At 42.1% G+C, this 25633-nt stretch overlaps 2 protein-coding genes and 1 long non-coding RNA gene across 12 annotated transcripts in view; 1 reads left to right on the forward strand and 2 right to left on the reverse strand.

The window, feature by feature from the left end:
* The window catches only part of pex5la (peroxisomal biogenesis factor 5-like a), a 102345-nt gene extending 79341 nt beyond the window's left edge, over positions 1–23004 (forward strand). For all 6 annotated transcript variants that reach the window (XM_019351844.2, XM_025902801.1, XM_025902802.1 and 3 more), the window contains 7 exons: positions 1841–1957; positions 3764–3907; positions 5756–5826; positions 8674–8892; positions 12005–12170; positions 15457–15614; positions 16755–23004. In XM_019351844.2, coding sequence (XP_019207389.1) covers positions 1841–1957; positions 3764–3907; positions 5756–5826; positions 8674–8892; positions 12005–12170; positions 15457–15614; positions 16755–16956 — 1077 coding nt within the window. In that variant the 3' untranslated portion in view covers positions 16957–23004. The remainder of the gene's footprint in view (positions 1–1840; positions 1958–3763; positions 3908–5755; positions 5827–8673; positions 8893–12004; positions 12171–15456; positions 15615–16754) is intronic.
* On the reverse strand, positions 10109–19729 carry LOC112843796 (uncharacterized). Of its 2 annotated transcripts, none has more exons than XR_003216307.1 (4): positions 19629–19729; positions 13321–13395; positions 13134–13206; positions 10109–11028 (listed from the first exon to the last, which is right to left on the reverse strand). It is a non-coding gene; the product is annotated as an uncharacterized LOC112843796 (long non-coding RNA). The 2 variants fall into 2 exon arrangements; XR_003216308.1 differs by having other exon boundaries at positions 13321–13392; positions 19629–19700.
* usp13 (ubiquitin specific peptidase 13) overlaps positions 22870–25633 on the reverse strand; it is a 38860-nt gene continuing 36096 nt past the window's right edge. For all 4 annotated transcript variants that reach the window (XM_019351843.2, XM_005479205.4, XM_025902799.1 and 1 more), the window contains one exon: positions 22870–25330. In XM_019351843.2, coding sequence (XP_019207388.1) covers positions 25234–25330 — 97 coding nt within the window. In that variant the 3' untranslated portion in view covers positions 22870–25233. The remainder of the gene's footprint in view (positions 25331–25633) is intronic.

The following is a 25633-nucleotide window of genomic DNA, read 5'->3' on the forward strand; positions in this document are numbered from 1 at the left end:
TATGTTAAACATATGTCAAATGCATCCCTATGGATGACAAAGTCATCTTGAGCCACAAACAACATTCGTGTAACAAGGTAGAAGCCGCAATCACTTTTTGGCAGTTACTTTTATATAACCTTTATTTATGCAGTTAAAAAATGTCATTAACATTAAAAATGTGTTTTGTAAGAGTAAGCTGGCCAACAGGACAGGCAGCAAATATTACAATAGTTCTGTAAAAATATTTTAAGTGGGGATAAAGAACTGGATTGGTTATAATGTAAGTACAATAACACAGAGTTGTAAAGATACTTGAAAAACAGATAATTTTTTAATTCTATATGTAACCCCTTTGTAAACCCTGTTCACCGAAGTCTATTTACGAACATACGTAAAGATATTACACATAAAAAATACACAGAAACATTGGAAATCACTTTTTGGCACAACACCGGAATGAAAATGTCTGGAGCACCAACAGATATCTGGAGATGGAAGCGAACTGGATATCAGCTCATCTCACGGCTGCTATCCAGGCTAGACGCCTTCGTTTGGTAAGGTCCGCTATATGAGCTCCCTCATGTTGCTTCCAGGTTGGGAAAGAATAAAAAGACAAACCCTTTTTAAGCTTATTCCTGTGCCGGTCGTGCGATCGAACATTGCAGTACGAACCATGGCTGTTGTGTGTGCTTTCGCTTTGTTTGGACCCGGAAAATGGCGCATCAGGCCAAAATCCTTTCCACGCCCACCCCCGTGACATCACGCTCCAAAGCCCTTAATGGGTCCATGTCCCTCTTTGGGGGACACTCCCACAGGGCTTAAATCTGGGACTCTCCACCAATCGCCGCTCTTAGAACTGAAGAAGCTTCTTGGATGAAACGTCTTCGAGAAACCTAAAGAGACGCTTTTCTTTCTGAGCTCCTTACACTTGAAGCTGTATAGTTTGATTTTGTTTTCCTCAATGCAACATTTTGCTTTGCCAAGTAACGGTTTTAGTTTACAATTAAACAATGAGATTGCTTGCAACAAAATTACAACAATTTTAACAGGTTTTCTTCTGATTGAGTTTTTAAAGCCTCTTTCAAGTGTTTATAGCTCTGCTACCATAATAAATAATAAATAAATATAATTCAACAGTTTCCTTATAATTAGTAGTCTTGCCGTTAATTACATTACAGTAAGATGTTGTATTCAAGGGTTATTGCAAAACAACACACAAACTCTGGTTGATTAAACTAATTGATGGCATAAACAAACGTGTATTTAAAAGGTTCCCTGTACAGACTTTGATTTCCTGTCAGACGAAATGTTAGGGTTAGAAAATGCTCCAGGAAGCAAACTCCCACATTACACTGACAGCCTTCGGCCTGCTGATTGAAAGGTTCAAATGTCATCCTGATAGAGATCCAACTCTGTCAAGGAAATGTGAATGTTTTGTGTGTTTCTGATTGTCTTTGAAAGAACAGACCAAGCTTAAAATACGCAAATTATTGAACAGCAGAAACAGTACTAAAGGTTTAGCTGCTGTTTTGAATGAATTAACCGATTCTGTTGAAAGAAGGTTCCAGCTGCGTGTTTTATTCTGGTCTGGTCTTCATCCATTTTCTGCAGCTGCATTTTGAGCATAAAGCATTTTTCCTCTAAACTCTGCCTTGACATGCAGATGTGATGAGTCATCAGGAGTGTGAGGTCTATACGTTACAGAAAGTAAGCAGGGCAGACGTGACATTTCCACCAGTAGGGTGAATGCAAATTGCGAGAGCTAACTAATCACTCATTTCCCCCCTGTCACCTTCCACTCCTTCCTTCCTTTTTTCTTGAACTGTGTCCTCTCTCTCCCTCTCTCTGATGTGTGCAGTCAGATACTGAGTTCTGGGATAAGATGCAGGCAGAGTGGGAAGAGCTGGCTCGGCGAAACTGGCTGACGGAAAACGAGCAGGCACAGATTCCCTCCACTGTGTCTCCGTACGAGAAGGTCACTATCATTAAAATGTTACTTTCAGCGTGTATGCAGATTTGTCCTGATGACAGTGATGCAGGAATATGCAGAACTGCATGGGTGCCTAGAGTGAAAGTTTATAATTTTTCTGTGTGCAGTATGTTTACATCTGACATCTATAAAAACCTGAAACCAAATATCGTTTTATCAGCCTCTATGGATCAACATTTAAAATATCCGAGCTGTTTTTTGTCTTCCACTTTAATTTAGTGTCCAATTCTGTATTTATCCATGTATGACTGTCAGAATTATGCAACCATAAAATAAACCTGTGCTAATATTCTCACAATGCGGTTCACATGAGGGAAGATTTATGATCAGTAAGCGGCCTTGAAGTCTCAAAGTGATGAATGAGTGAGCAAGGAGGGATTTTAGAAACAGGCGTGATTAATGGAGGCTTGTCACCCTGAGGTTAACGGTCAACTAGCAGAGACTTTAAGGTTACTGTAATGTACCGAGCTTTGTGGATCCAGAACTTTTATATATGTTAATGGGTTTAAAAAATGAGGAATGATGTCTAAACTAGTGTTAAACTACTCGGTGTTGAATGTGAAGCCTTTGGTCTCAGTCACACACACCTAGATAGCAGCTGGAGAACACCTGGCAAGCACTGGTATCCATGCAAAGATGAGTATTCCTCTACTGGTTGCCAGTAGTTACTGGAGGTCGCTTGTCGTTGCTGGGAAACTGATTGCTAAAGACCAGCCAGTGATGCCATCACTACCAGTTACTATACTGTGGGTTAGCATTAGCTGATAGCCGCGGTCACCTCCAGTTTGTGTGGAAGATGCCTAATTGTCTGCAAACACTGGCTAAGTGATTGTGAACCTGTGCCATGTACCCTGTCACACTCTCAAGTTTCACTAGCTAGGAGGCCAATTAGGGAGTCTATGCAGACAAGTTGCCTCTTCCAGGTAAGCTACAGGTGACCGTGGCAACCTGCGAGTGACCAAAGCATTTTAATAGAAGTTTTCAGCAACACAGCCAACAACCACTAGCCAGGTTGTTGGGGAATATGGATTATTTTCACCTAGAGTCAGCTGCTGGGTGAATGCTGTGCCACAAAGGGACGAGGTGGTCTCTAGGTCTGTTTCGCCGATTCCCTATTATGCATGAGAAGAGTGACAATATGAAAACCAAGATGTGAGTGAAACAGCGAGTGAAAGCTAAAGCTGCTTATTTTATTGAAAGCAGTCTAAGAGTCTAAAAATATGTCATTCTGAAGAAGAAAAATACAAAACAATAATAATTTAGTTGTATTTTTCTTTCTGTTTCACCCCAGATTGATCAACACTACTTGTTAATATGTTGTGATGCGATGTAAAAAAGCCTGCACACTGTCCTGCGTGTGTACTGCATCACAATGACGTTTTCCCGAGTTTCAGAGGACATGAGCACATGTCTGAGCAGCACGCATCACCCACCAGCTGACCTTCTTATGCCAGGAAATCATGTGAGATCAGACTTATGGGCTTTCTGTATTGATCCCAACGTAGCGCTCGGTCTTAAAGAAAAATCTGTTTCAAAGTCATTGTGCTCAAAAGCACGCAACACACCAGGGTAATCACAGTTTGAAAATGCAAAGTTTAACATTTAAAGAGAGCAGACAAACCCTGGGGAGCTCAGTCCAGGTTTGATGTGAAGCAGAAAAGATCAATTCCTGCTCCTGCAGGTTTGCTTAAATATACAACTGCACAGGACACTTGGTTTGCATTGGAACAATAGGAGAGCAAAACTGACATTGCCACTGTCCCTGTTTTTATCTTTTCTTCTTGCTGATAGGGTTACTACTTCCACACAGATAATCCTTATAAGGACTTGCCTAATGCATTCGAAGAGGGACTGAAGAAATCCCGAGAGGGAGACTTGCCAAATGCTGTTCTTTTGCTGGAAGCAGCTGTCCTGCAGGACCCTCACGATTCAGAGGTGAACTCTGCTAATATACATATGCACGGAGCTGTCAACACACACACTGTTAACCCCGTCAAGTCAGTAGCAGAGCTATTCATATTTACAGACATTTGTACACTTTTAGAGTACAAACGGCTGATAAAACCTGCAGCCTTACGCCGGCTAGCTGGACTGGATCACTGAGGCTTTCATTGCAAACCTATGGCGAAATCCTCCCCTGCTACAGAGGAAGAATGCCTCACTGACCACAGGCTGGGTGAAGCTGATTTTGTAGGCAGCACCCACAGGCTCAATGCTGATTGCCTGTAGAGGTCAGGAGATTTTTTTCCCTTGTAAAAAATAGTTGTTTACTGTAGCAAAAAAGTACTCGACTTGCACTTGATGAGAATTTCCATTTGCCCAGTGAGATGAACAATAGCTCATTCTGCAGGGTTTTTTCTCTTTTTTGTATTCCTCCCATTTCAAATGGAGTGACCTCTTTGCGAGCTGAAAGAGCAAAGCCTTCATTCAAAGTACTTCGGAATCCCCTGGAATATACAGAAATGTGCCAGTTATTCCAAGGAGAGGATTATCCCACGGTATATGGAACTAATACGATTCCAAATTTCCTTCTAGGGCACGTAGTGACTTATTGGCCCTCTGCGAAGACCTCTGAATCATTCAGAAATCATTTGGCGCCTGGTTTCAAAGAGCTGAACAAAAAAAGCATGTAGAGAGATTAGCTTTAGAACAGGTTATTAAATGTGCCCTTACAGACACATCATACAGTGGGACTAATCTCATAATCTGGATTGGATTTCAGGTTCGTTATATCATTGTCTGGCCTCTTGTGTTGATGAAGGGCTTTTCCCTAATTCAAGCCAGTGTCGTCCCTGTAACACATAAACATATTCAAATTAAAGAGGAGAGGAAGTCAGTTAAAGCTGTGGGATAATGATCTGCTCAGCTTAGTAGCAGAAGGGGATGATAATCAGGTTCAGCTGCTTTGGGCAACAATGAGACAACCCCCAAAACAGGAATGGTTCTATAGATGGAGGACACGGACATTTTTTTCCTTCCTCCTTGTTTTCACTAGTTTTGCATTGGCTAGGGTCAGTGTTACTACTGGTAGCATGAGGCAATACCTGGACCCTACAGAGGTTGGTAGTAACTCCTCCAGGAAGGCTCATCAGTACGTACCATTGCCAGGAGGTTAGCTGTGTCTACCAGCATAGCCTCGAGAGCATGGAGGGGATTGGGGTGTGCCAAATTACACAGAAACTGGGGAGGAAATGAGAGGCAAGAGAACTTCTGGAGAGATGAATCCAAATGTGAAATATTTTGGTTCAAATTGTTGACAGTATGTATGGAGGAGCATCACTGAGTGTCTGCAGCCAACTTTTAAACACGGTGGAGGCACAATCGTGGATGCAGTTACCGTCACATTTTGATCCACTGTAATATCATCTATAAAGCATCTGATTGGCAGGGGCTTCATGTTTCAGCATGCCAGTGATGCCAAACACACTGTCAATGCAGTAAATGCATACCTGGATAGGTACCATGGCGGTTATACACAAAAGAAACTATATTTATTATTAAAGTATACTCTTTTTTTCCTTTTTTCAGTTTTACTACATAATATCTGATGGTGTCTAAGGACAATAGTCCAAATAAAACACTGTCAGTCTTAATCATAACTGCATATACCCCAGTTGTACTTCCTTAAAATTAGCTGGAGCTGTGGATGTCTTAACTCACAGTAGCCAGACAACAGCCGTTGCTCCTGCTGCGTTTCCCCCCTTGAGAACATAGGCTGTACACCGTTTCCACTGTGTGTTTTTTTACCTTTGTTCTTTACCTGTTTGTATTGTTTTGATGCAGGCCTGGCAAGTCCTGGGGACCACCCAGGCTGAAAATGAGAACGAGCAGGCAGCGATTGTCTCCCTCCAGAGGTAATGACAAACAACTGCATTCAGTTCCCATTTAAAATCAAAAAACGCTCGCAGACATTGGAGAACTGTCAGCTGTTGCTGCTCGGGAACACCATATGTTTCCACAAGTGGGACACTGTGGAAATGTCATGTGAAAAGATGAAGCCCAGCATGTGAAATTTGCCTGCTGAACTGTTTAACAGCAGTAGGTTGTTGCTAGAACAAAACCAAGTCATAACTAAATGCTGATGTTAAAACAGTATTATAAGAAGAACACCATCACAGTTTTGTACAGTTATCCTTAAATGGAGATGGGAAGAGCAGGCTCTGGGAGTTTTATTCTTAAAACAGAGACACCCCACATGGATGGTGAATGCACAGAGCAAGTTTATGAGCAGAAGCCTCAATGGGAGGTGACCCACTTTCATTCACACTGGTGAAGCCGGAAATGACACCTTTCTGGGAATGTGAATGCTGACAACAGAAAACACAAGCGACAGCCATTCAGGAGAAAGTGTTCTTCCTTCAGATATGGTCCATTTTTCAGAAGAAAGAAATAATACTAGGAAAATGTGATCACTGTTAGACGTGGATTACAAATGATGTCCGCTGTAATGCAGAATATCTGAGTTGGCCTGAGATTCCTGCGGTCCAGCAGAGCCCTACACGTTCCTTCTATGATTTGAAGGTCTTTGTTATGTAATGGCTCCATCTGCGAAGGCTCTTTTTTGTATGAAGTGAGATTAAATGTTTTTAGCTGGCATAAATCTTGTTGTTACAATGGCATCGTTTCAGATTCACAACATTGCTGTATTCTGTTTTTTTATCCGTTTGTTGAATAATGTCATATGCTTAACTTTGCTTTGCCATGTTTATGCTTTAATTCAGAAAATGAGCTCCACCTGAAAATAAGAATTATCTGTCTTCTTTGATACAAAGGCTACACCTACAGTACTGCTATTTGAAATAAAGCAATTAAGATGTGATTGAAGGGCAGGCTATAACTCAAGGGTTTTAACAACCGTATCACATTAACTGTTAAGTAATAACTGCCATTTTTTACGCAAAGTCCTTTTTCAGACAGGTGACTGAAAGGTGTGTTTTTGACGAGGTGAGACCCGTTCCCTTGTTATTCAATGACAAATTAAGCAGATGAAAGATCTGGACTTGACTCCAATTGGTTACCTTCTGTTTAGTAGCTTTTTACTGGAAACAGTCAAAAAGATAAGACATTATATGTAAAGTTCATCATTAGGCTGAAAAACAAAATAAACCTGTCATAGAGGCAGAAAACATAGAAAGGCCAGTTCATGCCTTTCTCTTAGAAAATCACAGAGGGCCTGAAAGAGCACAGCTAAAGTAGATGAGAGCAGAATTCTTTCCTTGACTGAGAAAAACCCTTCACAACATTTAACTGAGTGAAAATCACGTTTCATGATGCAGCCGCATCAGTGTCATGTGACCCCTTCATGAACGAAAATATAGAGGGTTTAATAACAAGGTGCAAACCTCTGGTTACACTCGAGAACAGCAGATCAAACCAAGATGTACCAGAATGATGGAAAGAGAAAAGTACGCCAAACGAGAGAAATGAAGCAAACCCCATCGTCCGTCAAACACAGTGGAGGCTGTGTTATGGCATGGGCATGTATGGCTGCCAGTGCCACTGGGTCACAATTGTTTATTGATGGTGTGACTATTGATAGAGGTAACAGGATGCACTGTGAAGTGTACAAGGCTATACCCTCTGCTACATGGTGCAAAACTGATCAGAAAGGATTTCACAGTGCACACCAATAATAACCCGAAGCATACTGCACATAGCAAGGCAAAGCTATTCTTCAATGGCCGACTCAGTCACCGGCTTTCAATCCTTTAGTTACTGAAGAGAAAACTGGATACAGAGAGATCCCAAAAAGTAGCAACAGTAGGAGGCTGCAGTGAAGGCCTGGCAGATCATCTCAAGGACGGAAACACAGCATGTGGTGATGTCCATGAACATTTGTCGAGGTACAGGCCGTCACTGACTGCAAAGGAAAATCCTAAAATTGTGTCAGACTGTCTAATTATTTTTAAGCCCATAAAAATGGGTGACTAAGTATAAAAATGTCTATAATTCCTAAACAGTTTTTTATTTTTGTAAAACGCCTTGAATTCAAGTCTGCACTTTGATCACACCTTGATTATTTGATTAAAATCAACTGTGACCGTGTACAGAAGCAAACAATGCAACACTTGTGCTATTGTGTGAGTATTTATGGGCCTAACTTTATATGCAGTGAATGTCAGTGCCTTGAACCAGTGTTTATGTCATTTGCAGCAGGACTGAAATAATTTGGTTTGTGCGAGATTATGATGGTTTTAAGGAAACTGGCACATCAACTGTAGCAAATCTGGCTTGAAAATTATCTTGTTGAGAGCTAAATCTTGTTTTGGCCTCCCCTTTAGTCTTTCGACTAATCCAAGTCGTTCATCCAACGCTGTTCTGTTCTTCTCCCCTTTTCAATTATGAAGTGCCAGCACAGAGCTCAATGGCAAGCATCCATGTGATATAACCGGTGATATAACTTCAGCAATCACTACAAACATACTTTCCGTCTCTGGAACAAGCACCCATGCCGTTTTGCCTAAATGCAAAGCTAATTCAAATCATCAGCTATGGGTAGCATGCAAACACGACTCTCTGCAGCAGAGACGGAGCAGGAGAGGTGCTGCTCATTCGCTCTGGCCCAGAAATCATTAGCCTCGGCCTGATGTTCCTCTGCTTTGGCCTGTCCCAATTAATGCTTGTCAAATCTAGATTTCTCTTTGAAGTGAACACCTTACTTGATTTCTCTTCTCCCATGAACGAATCGTGTCTCCATCCAGGTGTTTGGAGCTCCACCCAAACAACCTTATAGCCCTCTTGGCTCTGGCAGTGAGCCTGACCAACACTGGTATGCGCCATGATGCCTGTGAGGCCCTCCTCCGCTGGCTGAGACACAATCCTAAGTACAAGCATCTCGTCAAAGGCAAGACTCATCTAACGGGATCTCCAAACTCCCAGCGCAGGATGTCTCATGCTCCCAACTTGGGCAGACATGAAAGGTAGAGTATTTAAACTCTTTAGACCTAATTAAAAAAGGATCACTACAGTATAAAAATCTCTTATTTGCCACTTTATTAAAGATGGTCTCGTATGTTGGCTTTGTATACATATCAGAGGCTGCAGCAAGTCAAAGTTGTTGATGAAGTGGAAAGCAACATGTAGCTGTGCAGGTTTAAACTTGTTCTTGTAGCTGTTAACAATTACTAAACCAGGTTTAAGACATTTCACTTTAAAATCTGGTCCCGGATGTTTGCTTTGTACACTAATACACTGATTAGTTCCACAATAATTATCTTTTATTTTGCCATCCATCCATCTGTTTTCTTCCACTTCTCAATTTCAGAGTCACAAGGAGAAGGGTTGTCTCAGCTATTATAAGCTAAGGCTACGTCCACACTAGCCCGGATAGTCTGAAAACGCTCCGCGTCCACACTAGCGTTTTCAGTTGTTTTCACAGAGTTGTGCATCCACATTGAAACGGATGAAAACGCTGACATTCCAGTCCTGCGCACGCGCAAAAGCGAGTGAGAATTAAAGATTTTGAAGAAAAGCTGTCTGGAGCATGTACAGACTGATATACATCTTTTTTAGAGCTGTCAAAATTGAGAGCAATCAAAACAACTGCTGTGTAACGCACTCCGCTATCTTTGTTTAATTGGTCACATGACTGCATCACATGGCTAAAATGTGTCATCGTTTTAGAAAGTCTGTGTTTTCGAGCGTCCACACTGCGACGGGACAGCTCCGTTTTTAAATGTATGCGTTTTCGAGAGCATTTTCAAAACGCTGTGTTTTTCCTTGAGGAAAACGCCGTCTCAGTGTGGACGGGAGGCCAAAATGGAGAGAATACGATGCGTTTTCAAACGAAAGCGCATTAGTGTGGACGTAGCCTAAGAGTACAACCCGGACAGGTTGGTGTATATTTAAAGGGCTAACAGAGAGACACAAACTAGCATTTACACCTGCAGCCAATTTACAATTGCCATTAATTGTGACCCACACCTGTTTTCACACCTTGGCTCGTGTGATTAGGTACAGGATCAAAAGGGGGTCCACGACCCTCATGGGGGACACTCCCATAGGGCTTAAAATCTGGGACTCTCCACCAGTTGCTCTTAGAACTGAAGAAGCTTCTCTGAGGTGAAACATCTTCAAGAAACTTAAAGAAGTCCAGAAGCTTTTTTTTCCAAGCTCCTTAGACTACGATGACCTGGATGACTGAGAACCTTCACAGACCATTAACCTAACCCATGCACGCCATGGCCCGTGAGAGGAAGACAAACTATGCAGGCACAGGGAAAGCATGCAGATTCCACACAGAAAGGTCCCAGCCGGTGTTCAAACCCAGAACAGAACAATGCTAACCACAACACATGCATCCAGGACAGGCACGTGGACGTTAGCCTGGAAGCAAAGAAGGGTTTTGATACTAGCAGTTAACATTAGCCACACATTAGTTTTTCCTTTTATTTGCCTAGCTTAACATACTGAATTTGTGTTTTTTTTTATTCAACAATAAAAATCAGGTGCTGGGAATATTTTTAATTCTAGCAAATATGAATGACAAAAACCTTCTTCCACAGATTCCTGGTTAAAGACCTAATAGCAGTTGTTGCCACAGCTGATGACGCTGTAGCAGACGGGCAGTTTGACGTGTGCTTACACTCCATAGCCACATTAAAGCAGACATCTTCATTTATTTGGCTGGCTTATCTTTTAATATTGGGTCTATTCGTCTCTCTAATATAAAATATATACACAGCCAAAAAAATAAAAGGAAGACACTGAAACTGTCAATAAGAAAAAAACAATCATGCTAGATATCTATACTGACATGGACTGGGTAATGTGTTAGGAATGAAAGGATGCCATAAATAAAAATGATCAACACACAGAGGGCTGAAGACAGGTCAAAGGTCAAAGTAAAAAAAAATGATGAAAGCCAGTCCAAAATCCATTTTGTAAAAATTGAATTGCAACAACTCAGAATGGTACTCAGTATGGGCCCCAGGAGTACCTGACAACAAAGGGGCGTGCTCCTGATGAGGTAACTGATGGCGTCCTGGAGGAGCTCCTCCCAGATCTGGACCAGACTATTGCTGAGCTCCTGGACAGTCGGAGTTGCAGCCTGGCGGCTTTGGATAGACAGAAACAGAAAGTTTCAGATGTGTTTTATTGGATTTGACTTCTGTTGTTAAAATTGGTGAAATTACGATTCCAGGATTTGTAAATACTCTCGTATATGTACTTGTGACACTGGTAGTGGCAGTAATACTGGTGACATGGTAGACGGAGGGTACCAGTACATGTGTCGACCTCGTTAAATTACTTTGTTAAATGCGCGCTGTCTGTAATATTTTAAGCCGTATAATTGAAGTTGTTTGGTATATCTGATCTGAAAGACCTAATTCTACTCCCGAGGTAAAGTAGCTCTTTATCAAATCATTAATCGTCTAGTCAGTGTGAAGAGATACAGTTACAGCCCAGTTACTGCGGTCTCCCCTCTAGTCCGCGGAATAACATCACTTTTATTTTTTGCTGCTCACCTCATCCCTCTTTTCTATCCATTCCTTTTATCGCTATCCTAACTTTGCTCCACCCAAGTGGAAACCAAACCATAACTGTTATCTTTACACAAAATTTCCCACGTGTGGGACTAATAAAGGTTATCTTAAAATCACGACCACTAAAGCAGCTGACCGTCACTTTTTCAGTGTTTTACTTTTGTGTGGTGGTTCTCAAACTGTGGGTCTGGCACCCAGCGGGGTCACAGTCAGTGAATGATACAGGTGTTGGTCAGCAATGAAACACACTCAGTCTGTTCTGCAGAGAAACAGAGTTAACAATTCAATACATGCACTGCTAAATATTAGACCACAGCTTCACTCATGTTTACAAACATGAGCGAACATGTTTACAAACTGTTTACAAAATCTAAACAGAAATTCATTCCTTCCATACGATTGGCCTTCTTTGCCCCCCCCCCCATCATTCCCCCATCCAGTGCACATCATAGCCCTGCAGTCTTACACGTGCTTACTCAGCAGCCTTAAGTCACACTAATCCTTATCTCAGTTTTGTGTGTGTGTGTGTGTGTGTGTGTGTCCACAGCTCCCTGCTACCAGAGGTCAAGGAGCTCTTCCTGGAAGCAGTTCAGCAGAACTCTGACAGCATTGACCCAGATTTGCAGACGGGCCTCGGGGTGCTTTACAACCTCAGCGGAGAGTTTAACAAAGCCGTGGAGGCCTTCAACACGGCTTTGTCAGTGCGGCCCGAGGTAGACACACAGCTCTGCGCACTACACACAAGGGCACGGTTTAATATGCATGGTGCTGTGGTTCTCCAAAAAGATGTTTTTAGGCTGACGTTTAAAGCCAGCTATTATGGCTGCTTTGAGTTCACAAACATGTTCACAAACCAGCTTTAAAGTTTTTGAACATGTGGAACAGACAGTCAGCGTATGACACAGCTGTTCTGTTCTACGCAGCTGGCACTGCATTAATCGACCGATGTCAACAGTTTTCATACAACTGTGGATCACAGATTACATCCATGTTATGACACAACAGTGGGTTTTCTGTTGTTGTGGACACATTATCATCAGAAAGTACTCTACTTTTGTTCCTCAGAAGCTGCTGGGAATGGATAAAGACTCTTGTGTTTGCTCTTGTAGCTAACAGTGCAGGATTAGGCGTGCTGTCCTCATAGATGAGACATTTTGGAGTGAACAGGAGCAGGTTTGTGACGAGACGAGGAGGTTGTCTGTGCAGGAGCATTACTGAGGGCAGTGACATCACATCATTATCGTTGTCCTGATGGGTCATTTGCAGCTTCTGAATGTGCCATGGTCATTTGTCTTTGGACTGAATGTCGTGATACTTTCACAGTTCTTATATTCCATGTAGACCTGTTTGTAGAGCAAAGCAGCCAGATTCAGCCCTTCTGAGTCGTGCTGGTGGATCAGTAAGTAGGAGTTACACCTCAAAGATGTTTCAAAATGATACGTATCACTCATCAGCTCCAGTCTATTATCCATGTCGCTTCACTTTTAGCTTCAGAAATAGTGAAATGGTGACAGTCAAAATGGCAAACCTGGGGTTTCAGATCGTAGTGCAAGTTTTTTTCTACCTCTTTAACTTCTTTGCATAGACCATGCATGCTAAAGAAAGCAGTGTAGTGTATAAACGAGTTAACATATGATTTCACTTCACAGTATTTGTCTTCAGAGGAGGGCACTTACATTGGTCTCCCATCACTTAAAACCACAGAGCACAAAATATTTTGCCTGTCACTCCTCGTACGTGAGCTGTCATCTGCAGAATAGAAATGTTTACAGAGATAAACATGATGAATCAAATATACTCTCAGCTTTGCAAAGGATGAATTACGTCAAGATATATGCTCACCAACCACTTTATTAGGTATACCTGTTCAACTGCTCGCAATGCAAAAATCACATGGCAGCAACTCGGTGTAGTTGTGGGTACACTGAAGATGACCTGCTGAGAGCATGTGAATGAGGAAGACAAGTGATTTAAGTGACTCTGAATGAGGCATGGTTGTTGAACCAGACAGACTTAGTGGTCTTAGTATTTCAGAAACAGCTGATCTGCTTTCACACACAATCATCTTCTTAGAAAGAACGATTCAAAAAAAGAGAAACTTGGTGAAAATCCCTCCTTGATGTCCGTCTTTCTCTGCTTTCCTGTCTAGTTCCATTATTGTTATCAAATAAGGGCAAATGCCAAAAAACTGACCACTTATTACAGGCAGTGTATGAAAAGAGCGTCTCTGAGTGCACAGTACAGCAGCAGAAGACCACACTGGCTGCCTCTCCTGCTTAAAACAGGAAACTGAGGCTACAGTTTACATGGATAATAAAAGACTGGAAAAATGTTGCTTGGTTGGATGAGTCTCAAATTCTGCAGCAACAATCGCTTCATCCTGCTTTGTATCAATAACTCAGGCTGTTGGTGTTAGAGTGGTGTTGGGTACATTATCTGGAGCAGCGGTCCCTTTTTTGCTCCACGGACGGTTTCATGTCAGACAATATTTTCACGGACAGGCCTTTAAAGTGTGGCGGATAAATACAACAAAATAAAATGATACGACCAAGTGGTTGGGGACCGCTGATGTAGCGCACTTAGTACCGACCGGTCAGTATTTGAACACCACAGCCGACTTGATTATTATCACTGACTGTGTCCATCCCTCTGCTGACAGCAGAATAGCACACTACGTCCCATGGGTCAGATCACCTCAAACTGGTTTCTTGAACATGACACTGAAGTCTCTGCACTCAAATTGCCACCACAGTCACCAGATCCCAGTCCAACAGAGCATCTTTGGGATGTGGTGGAATGCTGAGAAATCTGCAGCAGCTGTGTGTTTTGGTTGTGTGTGTGTTGTTATCGTGTCGATGTGAACCAGAATCCTTCAGGAATGTTTCCTGTGAGCGTGTGCGGTGCTTTCTAATACTGTACATACTGTAAGAGCCAGACTTCCAAACACACGCAGCAGATGCGAAGCCCCGAAGCATAGCGAGAATGAGCCACGAATATCAAGGGAGAGCTTGTGCAAACAGATGCAGTGAGGCACAGCAAACTGTCACAGCAATATGCGAACTGTCGCGCTGCCAAATCTGGCCTGGTGAACTCCTGACTGGCACACATATGCTCTCGCTTGTGATCCAGCACAACAGTCCGCACACACATACACAAAAACACACATAATTACCCAGAGAACTAAAAATAATCTCAGATGCATGCATATTCACTCCACTAGAACGCACAGACATGCGACAAATAAAATGGACACACACGTAAATACAACCAAGAACTTTTCTACCATTTTTCTGTATGCAAATCAGTTCCATCCTCCTAGCACTGTCCCAGGCCAGCATGAATATTACTCACTGTTAAATCCAGCCTCCCACATATGACTTGGTAATATCTGCTCCCCTCCTGGAAAAATAGCTCTGAACACAAAGGGAGATAATTATACCCCAGTGCTGGGCTTAGCCAGAGATGAAGGATCCCTGTAACAGACCATGACCTCTGTATGTGCCCGTCTACCTGCAGGTGGGAAACAACAGCAAGGACATCCTTTGTGATGTAACTCAGCTATCCTTAAATTACCCTTCTTGAGTTACTTTTAACTAGGAGAGATGTTACAATGCTCCAAAACAGCCCCTTGTTATTTAGGTCTCTAAAAAATAGACTGCTTTGTCACGCTGTCACTGCAGATGGAAGGCCATGTGATGCACAGCAGCCCAGATTATCCAACTCTTAATTAGTCCATCTATTGTATTAAAGACACTGCTAGGTGATTTTTCAGGTCCCTCAAAGGTGGACAGCGTTTAAGCCTTGAATAATTAAACAATAATTGAAGCGATGTCGCTGATGAATTTTAAATTGGACTAAATGACTGAATGCAAGTCTTGAGTATGTAGGTTATTTAGGCTGGCAGCATCTGACAGCACACACCACGCTGAGCTGTGCCAAACCTTCACTACCAGACATTTCCTATTCCTCAATCAACCCACGACTCGCGCTCTTGTGCAGGACTACTTGTTGTGGAACCGCCTCGGGGCCACGTTGGCGAATGGAGATCGAAGCGAGGAGGCAGTGGAGGCTTACACAAGAGCCCTGGAGCTGCAGCCGGGGTTTATCCGGTCCCGCTACAACCTGGGCATCAGCTGTATTAACCTGGGGGCACACAGGTGAGTGATCTGGGGCTGCAGGAGAGTGGGATAGCATTTCTATTCTTTTTGCGTGATGCAGTGGAGTAGAATTAATAAGCATAACAGCCAAAGTGTAGGTCAGAAAGGGCAGCAGTTGAAGTGAGATAATGCACAGAGTTAATATGTGAATTTTCATAAACGCCAAATAAAAGCATGAAATCTTCACAATGAGAAGGCTGCAGACGATATTGGCTTAAAAATGAAAATGTTGATTAATTTCCTGTTGATAGATTTATTATTGCAGCTCGAATCTAAATTGCAAAATGTGTGACTTGGTGCACTTGGTCTCTTCTTATGAATCATTTATCTCGTGTGGCAAGTGGAATACTATCTGCACATATAAATTCAGCTCATGATACCAATCATATGCATTCATATTTCAAAATTATCATAGAACGAGTTTTAATATGTACCTGCCAGACAACATCCAAAAGGTAACTGCTTAGCCACAAACAGAAAATATTCAGATTGAAGCTACTATGAGTGTAGAAAAACTTCAAAGCAGCAGCACATGACCAGAAATCTGACACGAGCAGACATCAAGACATATCCAGACTCAGCCAGTTACACTAGACAGCCGTCAGTGGCCGAAGTAAATAAATAGCATAGACGCTAACAAAATAAAAGCATAGAAATAGTCATAGAAACAACAGGCCTTCATGCTAAATTTGCTCTAGTTCAAATGAGTGAGTTTTCTAAACCTTACCAAAGGTTTGTGCTACTCTAAAACACAAGAAATGCCTTGAAGTTAAGGTAGGTTTAAAAGTCTGCACATTTGCCTCTGTTAGTTTGGTAGTTGAGACATCTGCTCGAGACTTCTCGCAGAGTGATCAAGTGCAGTGTTATATTTTGGCCTTTTTGTTTATATTCTTGTTGTGCAAAATGAGTTGGTCTCGTCTTCCTCCCCTCACCCCAACCGACTGGGCGGGTCTCTCCCTGAGCCCGGATCTGTCCGAGGTTTTGTCCTGTTTGATGGCAGCAAAATGTCTTAGGGTCATGTTTACCACTATGTAGTATCGCCTCTTCTTTTAACAACAGTGCACACATGTCTCAGAACTGAGGAGATCAGCTGATGGAATTTTGTGATGCAATGACTTGCTTTTATCGCTTCTTCCCCAGAGAAGCGGCCAGCAACTTCCTGACTGCCTTAAGCCTTCAGAGGAAAAGCCGGAGTCGCCAGCAGTCCCACCAGGTGATGTCTGGAAACATCTGGGCAGCTTTGAGGATAGCTTTATCCATGATGGACCAGCCTGAACTCTTCCAGGCTGCAAATATCGGTGACTTGGATCTTCTCATGCGGGCCTTCAACTTAGACATTTGAGGACTGGGAGGCAGCGATGCGAACATCTGCCCCCTCTTCACTTACTATCTGATTTCTACCCAACAGCCAAAAGTCCAAAGTGCACACATCAGAATGGACTGATGGACGTTAGAGACAACAGTGTGTTTTTATGCACGTCCAAATTAACTACAGTCGTCAAAGCTATTATATTTTTCGCCCAAGTACCTCAGAGCAGTTGTGGGGATAGGTTCTTCCAAGGGTTTGAAGGGACTGCTTTGTGTTGGATTTGCACTGTAATTTGTGATTTCCCTGAAGAGCACAAGGACGGGCAAAGATTGTACGAGCAATGCCTTAGAGAAAACATCAATTAAAAACTGACTCATCCAGCGGAACAGAGCCGAGCCAGCAGAGACGGAGCGACAGGCAGACGGACGGTTGTACGAGCCTGATAGAGCAGACCTCACAGGCCGTTTTCAAAGAAAAGAGAGGAAAAAACGTTTGACTCCTGATTTCTCTCCTGAAGGATGGATTTAGTGACCAAATGACAAAGACTGCACCATATAACCTGGAGCTCCAGACTCTGTTCCTGGCTTATTTTCATCCTCTTTCAATGGGAAAATAATGATACTGCATGAATAAGCATTTTCATAAATGGATTCTTGTTTCAAATTAACATACTTTTAGAAGTTTTCCCTTTGCACTTCAGATAAACAGATATAACTTCCTCAGTCCGAGTGGAATGTGCAAGCCAGGTCTGTAAAGCCTTACTCAAAAGCATGCGACCAACAATATTTATTTATACTATTTTTATGAAAACAGAAAAAACCCACACTAAGCCATTTTCAGACTAGTTTCATTTTCTTTAAATAACTGCTGTCTTTTGAACTTGAAAGCTTTTTGTTTCGCTTGGTTTTTCTCTCCTTTTTTTTGGCTCCTAGCTCCTCTTTGTTCCCTTTAAGCTGACTGCAGAAACACACCGAAAAGCTGGGCAACAGCAATCTATAAAACCTTCATTAGTCTTTTCAAACTTTAGCATATGAAAAAGTTATTCTTAACAAGTCTAAAAATATCTCTTTTTATCTTCTTCTGCTAGTTCCAGGATGGCTTCAGAGGCCCTAACGACTACTGTACACATTATACAATCCTTTTTTATTTTTGCTGACCTGACTCGATTTGTTTTCTGTTGTCTGTATCTGTTAACGCAGTTAGTGGTGTCTTTGCTGCTGCAAGGCTCATGCATTTAATAGTCATAATGCATGATTTAAATATTTACGTAAGCTTGGGCAGAATGCTGCACATGAACGCTGTTTGTTTCGCCACACACTTCAAATCACATCAGGCTGATGTTCAAACCCGAGATGGTTATGCATCTGCAGAAAACATGATTGTATAAATGCAGTGATTCTCCTGCTGCAGGAAGAAAGCTTTTCCTTAGACATACTTTTTAGCTGACAGCTTCACTTGCATCACTGCTGCTAGTTTGAAAGTCACTCTCTGAAGTGAATACCATGTACCTCGCTGTGCAACAGAGTAAATGATAGATAATCTTCTGTACTGCATAGCTCAGCACATTCGGGTGTTTATCAGGCGTGTCCACGGTCTGAGGGTGCTGCAGAAAGTGGTTTTTATTGTCAGCTCCTATGCAAAAGGTCATGTTTTATGTTGCCATTCTGAATTGTTGCTGGTCCCCGTCTGCCTCGGTGGACCGAAAGGAAGCGTCGTTTCAGTGTTTGGAAAGAACGCTATCAGGCAGAACCAGAGACCAGTGCGAGAGCCATTCATCTTCCAAACTGTACAGCCGGGGTGTCACAGTCTGTACAAGAAGAAGTGTTTCATCAAGAAGTCGCCAGAATGAAAACAAGTGTTCTCCCAGGGAGAAAAGTGGTCGATGGCTCTGACAAAAAGAAAAACTGATAGACACATAAAGTGCAGCCTTCTGCTTTTAGAACCAGGGTGCACGGACATGGCGTCTTTGACCTTAGTTGCATCCACCAAATTCACCGCCATGTATCGAGCTTTTCTTTATTCTTTATCGAGCTCCATACATTCTGTCATTGTTGTCACACTAGCTGCATTAATATAATCGAGTCTGTGGCACTGTTGAGATGAAAAAAGATCAGCTGCTCTACTTGCAAGATACTTAAAAAAATGTTGGCACAGACTCTATTTATCACACAACCAGGATAAATAGATCAAAGACTAGACGAGGAGTCCAGTGATACATATGTGCATGCCGCTAACAGTCGGCCTCAGAGGGGAGCTAGCAGCGACTGTGCAAAGGCAATGAGGCCAAAGGAGGGGTGCATGCACAAATGTATTCACTGTGGGAGACTGGACGATGATAAAAGGTTCACGCTGTATCCTTCACTGGAACAAATCAGGTTTACATCCAGGAGTTCATGTTTGATTTGTTTGATTAGCATTAAATTATTGTGGAAGTCAAATTTAAGCATGCGTGTAGCTCCATACATGCCAGCGTGGGTCTGTCTGCCAGTTTGGCCCAGACTGAAAGGGGTGGCGTGAAATTTGCTTCCAGCACGTCCCCCCCCCAAAAAAAAGTGTCACTCGGCCAGCAGAATGGGTTTAACTGCAAAGTTTGCGACAGCGCCATGAACCTGCATCAAGCTACTTTTAGAGCCATTTGGCTGTTAGGATTTTAATATAATAAAGCTTGTGGTTAAATTCAATATGGAAGGTCTGCAATCACTCACCTGCCTGCTTTCTTGGGTGTTCAGCCGTTGTGCTGTCCTTTAGGTCACTGCCACACTTTCACACCCTGTCAGTCGTAATACTCTCGTCAAATCACCTTCTTTGAGCCAATCAGCTTCCACTCTGGTTCAAATCTGTGCTCTTCATCATTCTCCCTTTCAGACTGTCATTTGCACAACCAACCTCGTCCCCATCTCCATTTTCATGTTCACCACCACCAGCGTCTAGACTCCAGGGGGTCCTGTCCTAAATCCTATCACTGCTGGGATAGGTAAGATGGGTCACCAGAGTCTGATCGCCAAATACATTCATTTCTTTGTCTCAACAAATCATGTTCAGTACTTGATCTCTCCTTATTGAACACAGGAGATATCAGTATGTTAGCATTGTCAGAGTGAGTGCTGCATTTCGCTCAAAGCTCCACTTTTAGGCTCACAGAGCAGCTAGCGTGGCACGACGATCCTCCTTCAGTTTTCTTTGCTAAAGGGTTAACCCTACCCTGTAGTCGGTCCCTATCAGGTCACTGAAAGTCGTGCGAGTTGTTCTGTAGGCCAGGAGCTGTTCCACATTTTTACCTTACATGCCTGTTGACAGGGGATTTCTTTAAATCACCCTGCCGTTCTTTGTTCAGCTGAGACACCTGAGTTAGAAAACACACAACACTGCAGTTCCTTCACTCGCGAGGACGGTCACAGAGCACTCGCACAGGAGACACTCATGGACTCGCACTTTGTCACCGTCTGCGTTCTTTATTTATACAAGATTGTTCTGTGTGTGTGTGTGTGTGTATTACAAAGATAACAACGTCACTTAGAGCGGCGGGTTTTTCCCTTTCTACATCTGTATGTTCTTTTAAAAGAGCTGAGGTTTCACTTCTCTACATCTAAATGTTCTCTGAAGACAGGAAGCGGTTAGTAGCTGCACACAAGTTACTAGGTGAAAAGTCACATAGACATGTGCTTAATGATAAAATAAAAAGATACATTTCATATAGCTGATCGCATTATACAATATTCTCTTGACACCTGTCCTCCCAGGTGTTTTACAAAATCAACTCTAGTTGTCTTATGAGGCCCTCGCTCTTTCCCATTTCATTACAGGTTACCACAGGTTCATGTTTTTTAAAGAAATCTTACACTGCTGGGCTACAACCTTCTTCTGCCGTCCACATCATTCCATAGTGCATTGAGATAGGATGCAGTTTTCTTTATTTTGCTGAACCTACTACTGTACCTTCTCAGGTGAACTGACCTAACCTAACGCATGCGCCTGTGCAACAAACTGAGGCTGTTTGCATGTTAGATCCTTTACATTTCTACTTTTTTTTAATGACGTTTTCATTCGTATGCATGACATACATGGAAGTGCTTTCTCTTTCTACCCCAAGTAAATATATCATAAAGTTTCCTTGCAATATTGCTATAATGCACTTTTAAGTTCTCAAACTTTGACAAAACATGATGTATATAGTCAGTATGTAATCTACACAAGATGCTTTTTCTTGCATGGAATGATCAAGTGTGAGAGGCTCAAAGTACTGAGCCTAAGGCACAGCACACTCCAAACGTACTTCAGCTTGAATACTGGCTAATCAACTGGATAATCATAGTTATGCAGAAATGTTATATTTATTACTTCTACAAATTACAAACACGTTTGTAACCATTGCAATGACTCCAACCTATAAAGCTGTCTAGCTGCTATTGCACAACTCTTTAGTGGTGAAAAGTTTTTATGTAGACTTTCACAACCTGCTGTGACCCTTTAACAGCTGTTTTTTATAATTTTTTAATATTTGCAAGAATCACTGCTTCATTAGTTCTGTTTACACTTAAGAAAGAGGGAGAGTAAAAGTGGACAGCCATGAAACAGTTCAAATGTTAAATTCACAGCTTTTACACTGACTTGCTCACCGTGTCTTCTACTGTGGAGACCTTAAGTTTTCAAAGGTGAGTGTTGCGCAGTTTTATGGATTGAAAACAGACCAAATACAATCGTACATGCTCACTGACCACTTTGTTAGGTACACCTGTTCAGCTGCATAGATGCAGATGGTGTGGCAGTCACGCAGTGCAGAGGTGATTCTGAATGTGGTTGTTGGTACCGGAAGGACTAGTGTGACTACTTCAGGGACTGTTGACTTCTGGATCTCTATAGTTTACACAGAGTCGTCTGAAACCAGCAGCAGATGTAGAAGAGCATCTGTGAACATGTAACCACTGCTGTCAGCTAAGAACAGGAAACGGATCACACGGACCATCAAAACTGGAGAGTCGAAACACGTTGTCTGGTCTGATCCTTCTTGATTTCTCCTGTGACATTCGGATGACCGGGTCAGAATTTGGCATAAGCATAAAAACATGGCTGCCTGTGTCAGTGGGTCAGATTGGTAGTGGTGTAATTTTGGTCCCCTTGGTACAAAAATGAGCATCATTTAAACACCACAGCCTACCTGATAATGACAATGCTGACGAATGTTTCCATTCAGCTTCTTGGAGAAAATAAAATTTAACTATATATTGATTTGTGAAAATGTGTGCAGGGGTACTAGCAAGGTGTACCCAATGAACTGTCCATTTAACAATCCTAACGAGGCATTAATTTGTGAAGGCAATCACACGTTTGGCTCCAGCATGTTTCTATTAACTGAAAAAACAAATAAATACCCAGACACACAAATAATTCTTAATTCTAATGAAACAATGATACTGAAATAAAACGGTCAAAATAGAATTTAAAAAAAAGACTCAAAAAGAGGCACATTATTCTTCATTTCACTGGAATAACTTTTTTGTGTATCAATAAGCCACTTTTTATGTGGCTCTGTCCACTTTTATTATCTCTAAAAGATTTGTGCTTTTAAAATGTGGGAACTTGTGCTTAGGATACAAATGATGGCTTCACTGGTTGGGCTCATTAAGGTTGCTGTTGCATATGTACATTTCTTCCTCCACTGCTTCGTTTCAGAGCGTGCACTTTGTTTTCATTTATTTGTGTCACACGTATATGAATAATATATTTTCATGGATGAAATTAGAAATAATGTAATTTGTATACAGCCACTCGTTTATTGAAATACCTACTACAATGCATATTAATCTCCCTGTATAATCACGAGGACAGCATTAGCACCTTTGGAACGTACAATATGAAAGTAATCTTTTAAAATAAAGTGTTGTTATATATTCGACACTCCCGTGTCTTTATTGTTCCGCCTCCTGCCCGACACGATGAAGCCAGGTCTCAACAAATATGTCGTTTATTAAATTATCCAAACATCGTAAGTAAACAGTGCCACTGGTACACTGTACTGCCATGACTCTGTTCACATACACCTAAGCCATATTTGGATACATTACAAAAGTCAGCTTAAAATAATCAGTTCGAGGAGAGCTCTGAAATGAAAACTACAGAATTGGCACAAAAAAAGGCAGAAAGATTAGAAATGGGTCAAGTAGCTTTTTGACATTTAGTTAAATGGAGAAAAAAAAGAGAATAAAGCTCACAAGAGTACAACGGTACAATCTCTCTAGTTCACATGCTGACAGTGAAAAAACCTTTTCTAAATAACAAAATGAACCATTACGTTTCAAACAAGGTAGAGAAGAATGGAAGCGACCGAGCTGGAGGGAAAGCTGAAAGAAGAGGACAGAAAGACAAAGACGGCAACGAGCCGGGACAACGAGCAGAGACGTTTACAGCTACCCATCATTAGGCAAAAGCTTGTCACCCACTCAGCGACGATGAGTGGCACAAACACAAGACTTGCATAGAGATGTTTAGTATTCCCCGATGCATAGACAAACAGTTTATCTGGTAAGAGGCTAATATTTGCTCAGGGAAATCGAGGCACAGTGTTGTTAAAGGGGAGTCATATGGATTTATTATATAAATTACATTTGTGTTTTTTGTCTGTGTCAATGAAAAACGCCCGTAGGAACCATCGTGGTGCTGTTCTGCTTTTCTTTTCTACTCTCTTTGTCAACAGCACGTCTTCCCTTTGAGGACGAGAGCCTAAAATAATTAACTGTAATTCAACGTTTGATAAATTATGATTAATTCAAGCAGAACTCCACCTTCAAATATGCTCCCGGAAGCCGACCGCGCTTTTTGAGATGCAGCAAACAAAACCAGTTTCATGTCGTTTAAAAACCCAAATGTGAATAAAAATAAAGAGATGAAGCCAAGTGTGGAGATACTGACAGTCAAGAGCACAGTGTATAATCCATCCTGTACGTTATGAATCTTACTGAGCAGATAAGTGAGCAAAGCAGGGAGCTGGTGGCTCGACCAGCACCAGGCCCTAAAGAGTGGCCAGCTGTATCATCACAGTCATCTCTGAGCGTTCTGTTTGCAGCGAGCACCACGAGTGTATACATTCAGAGGAGGTACGGGTCACTGTACAGCTGTTCAACAGCAGATTTGGTTATTAGTGCATATTGCTCGAGACAAAAACATTCAAACTTCCATGGCCTGAATAAAAAGGCCAACAATCGTTTTAGCTTCTGGGTTACAGTCCGAATCTGTCAGAGTGATAAAAGAACCAACGTGAGCCAGGTGCGGCCAAGTAACAGTTATGTCGAGTTTGCAGATATTTTGCATTTTGAGCAAAACTTATGTACACAAAAGGTTCACCTACATTACTATGGAACCTCCCTGAACAGGGACGACTGGACAGCCAGGCTGGCCTTAATTAGATCGAATCAAACGAATGTAATCTCCTCGGCAGTGCCGCACTTCAGACATGAGACCTGGTAGTTTGTGATTGGCGAGTACAGTGCAGGTACAGGAAAAAGTCAAAAAAGTGCAACAGGGACAGAAATGACACTAATACCCTGACAGCTCAGCCGGCGCATCAGGGCGTCGAAGGTTCTTCATTAAATGTGACAAGCTTACACGTCGACCTCGAGCATAACCGGGACAAATCTAGTTAAAACCCATTTATCACTCTGAAACTCACGTGGTGACTTCCATGTGTGGAAAACCAAAACCTTTTCATTCTTAGTGAATTATGCTCCACTTCATATTTCTAATGTTTTACATAAAGCACTTGGGATTGCGCTGTTGAACGAGCATCGCGCTCCTCATCTCTTTCCAGTTTCTCAGGATGAAAAACATTCCCGATGCAAAGCCACCTGCAGCACAGGAACTTCTTGTTTGTTGTTGCAGTTTCAGAGCAGGGCTGGCAGTGGAGCACCGCGCTTAACTACACATTTATAAAATGCACCACTTTGGGAAAAAGAAAAAACGGCACAGTGACTGAAGGCAGAGCGGAGAAAGACTGAGATTTGATATGTGGCGTTGCTTCGTGTAAAGAGCACAATCGTAGAAATTGCACACATCCCTCTGTACCAACACTGTAAAGAAATGTTCTTTCTTTCAACACAAACATTGATATATACACATTTAAAGCATAACACTAATACACAAAAAGCACATCGCTTTCCCTTCTGACCAGAGTTCCTGGTTGCTCCAGAACGACATCACAATAAGGTAAGCAGCTGTTCGGAGAGGTTATCCCATCGTTCCCACTGAGGCCGTCACAGCTGTCTGCCAGTCTTCTGGGTCTGTGGGTATTTAAAGGACACGGGCACAGCCACCAGTGGTTTAACTGCTCGACAGTCGATGGTAAAAGTAGATGTAGCCCAAGTCCTTTGGAGGTCTTTCTGACAAACACACTTTGTGGTCGTTGTAGATCACCCACCTGCAGGCGGGAGAAGTACACATTAATTTTACACAAATGCTTTTAAAGTGTTATTTTTCTCAAATTTGAATGAAAAGATTTAATGGGTTCATTATTCTTTTTCTACTCAGTCTAAAGAGAAAACAGGCTCAGTTATGATCCAGCAGCACGCAGCCAGACTGGTGAACTATCGTAGAACTACAAATAATAATAAATCTGTACACAGTCAACGTAACGAGATGAGCGATGAGACATCACAGAGATGTTTCTGTGAAAGGCCTGGATGTCGTCAGCTCTGTAACATGAAACACTGCGTGCAGCTCA

The sequence above is a fragment of the Oreochromis niloticus genome, linkage group LG23, assembly GCF_001858045.2.
Source record: "Oreochromis niloticus isolate F11D_XX linkage group LG23, O_niloticus_UMD_NMBU, whole genome shotgun sequence".
Classification (NCBI taxonomy): Eukaryota; Metazoa; Chordata; class Actinopteri; order Cichliformes; family Cichlidae; genus Oreochromis; species Oreochromis niloticus.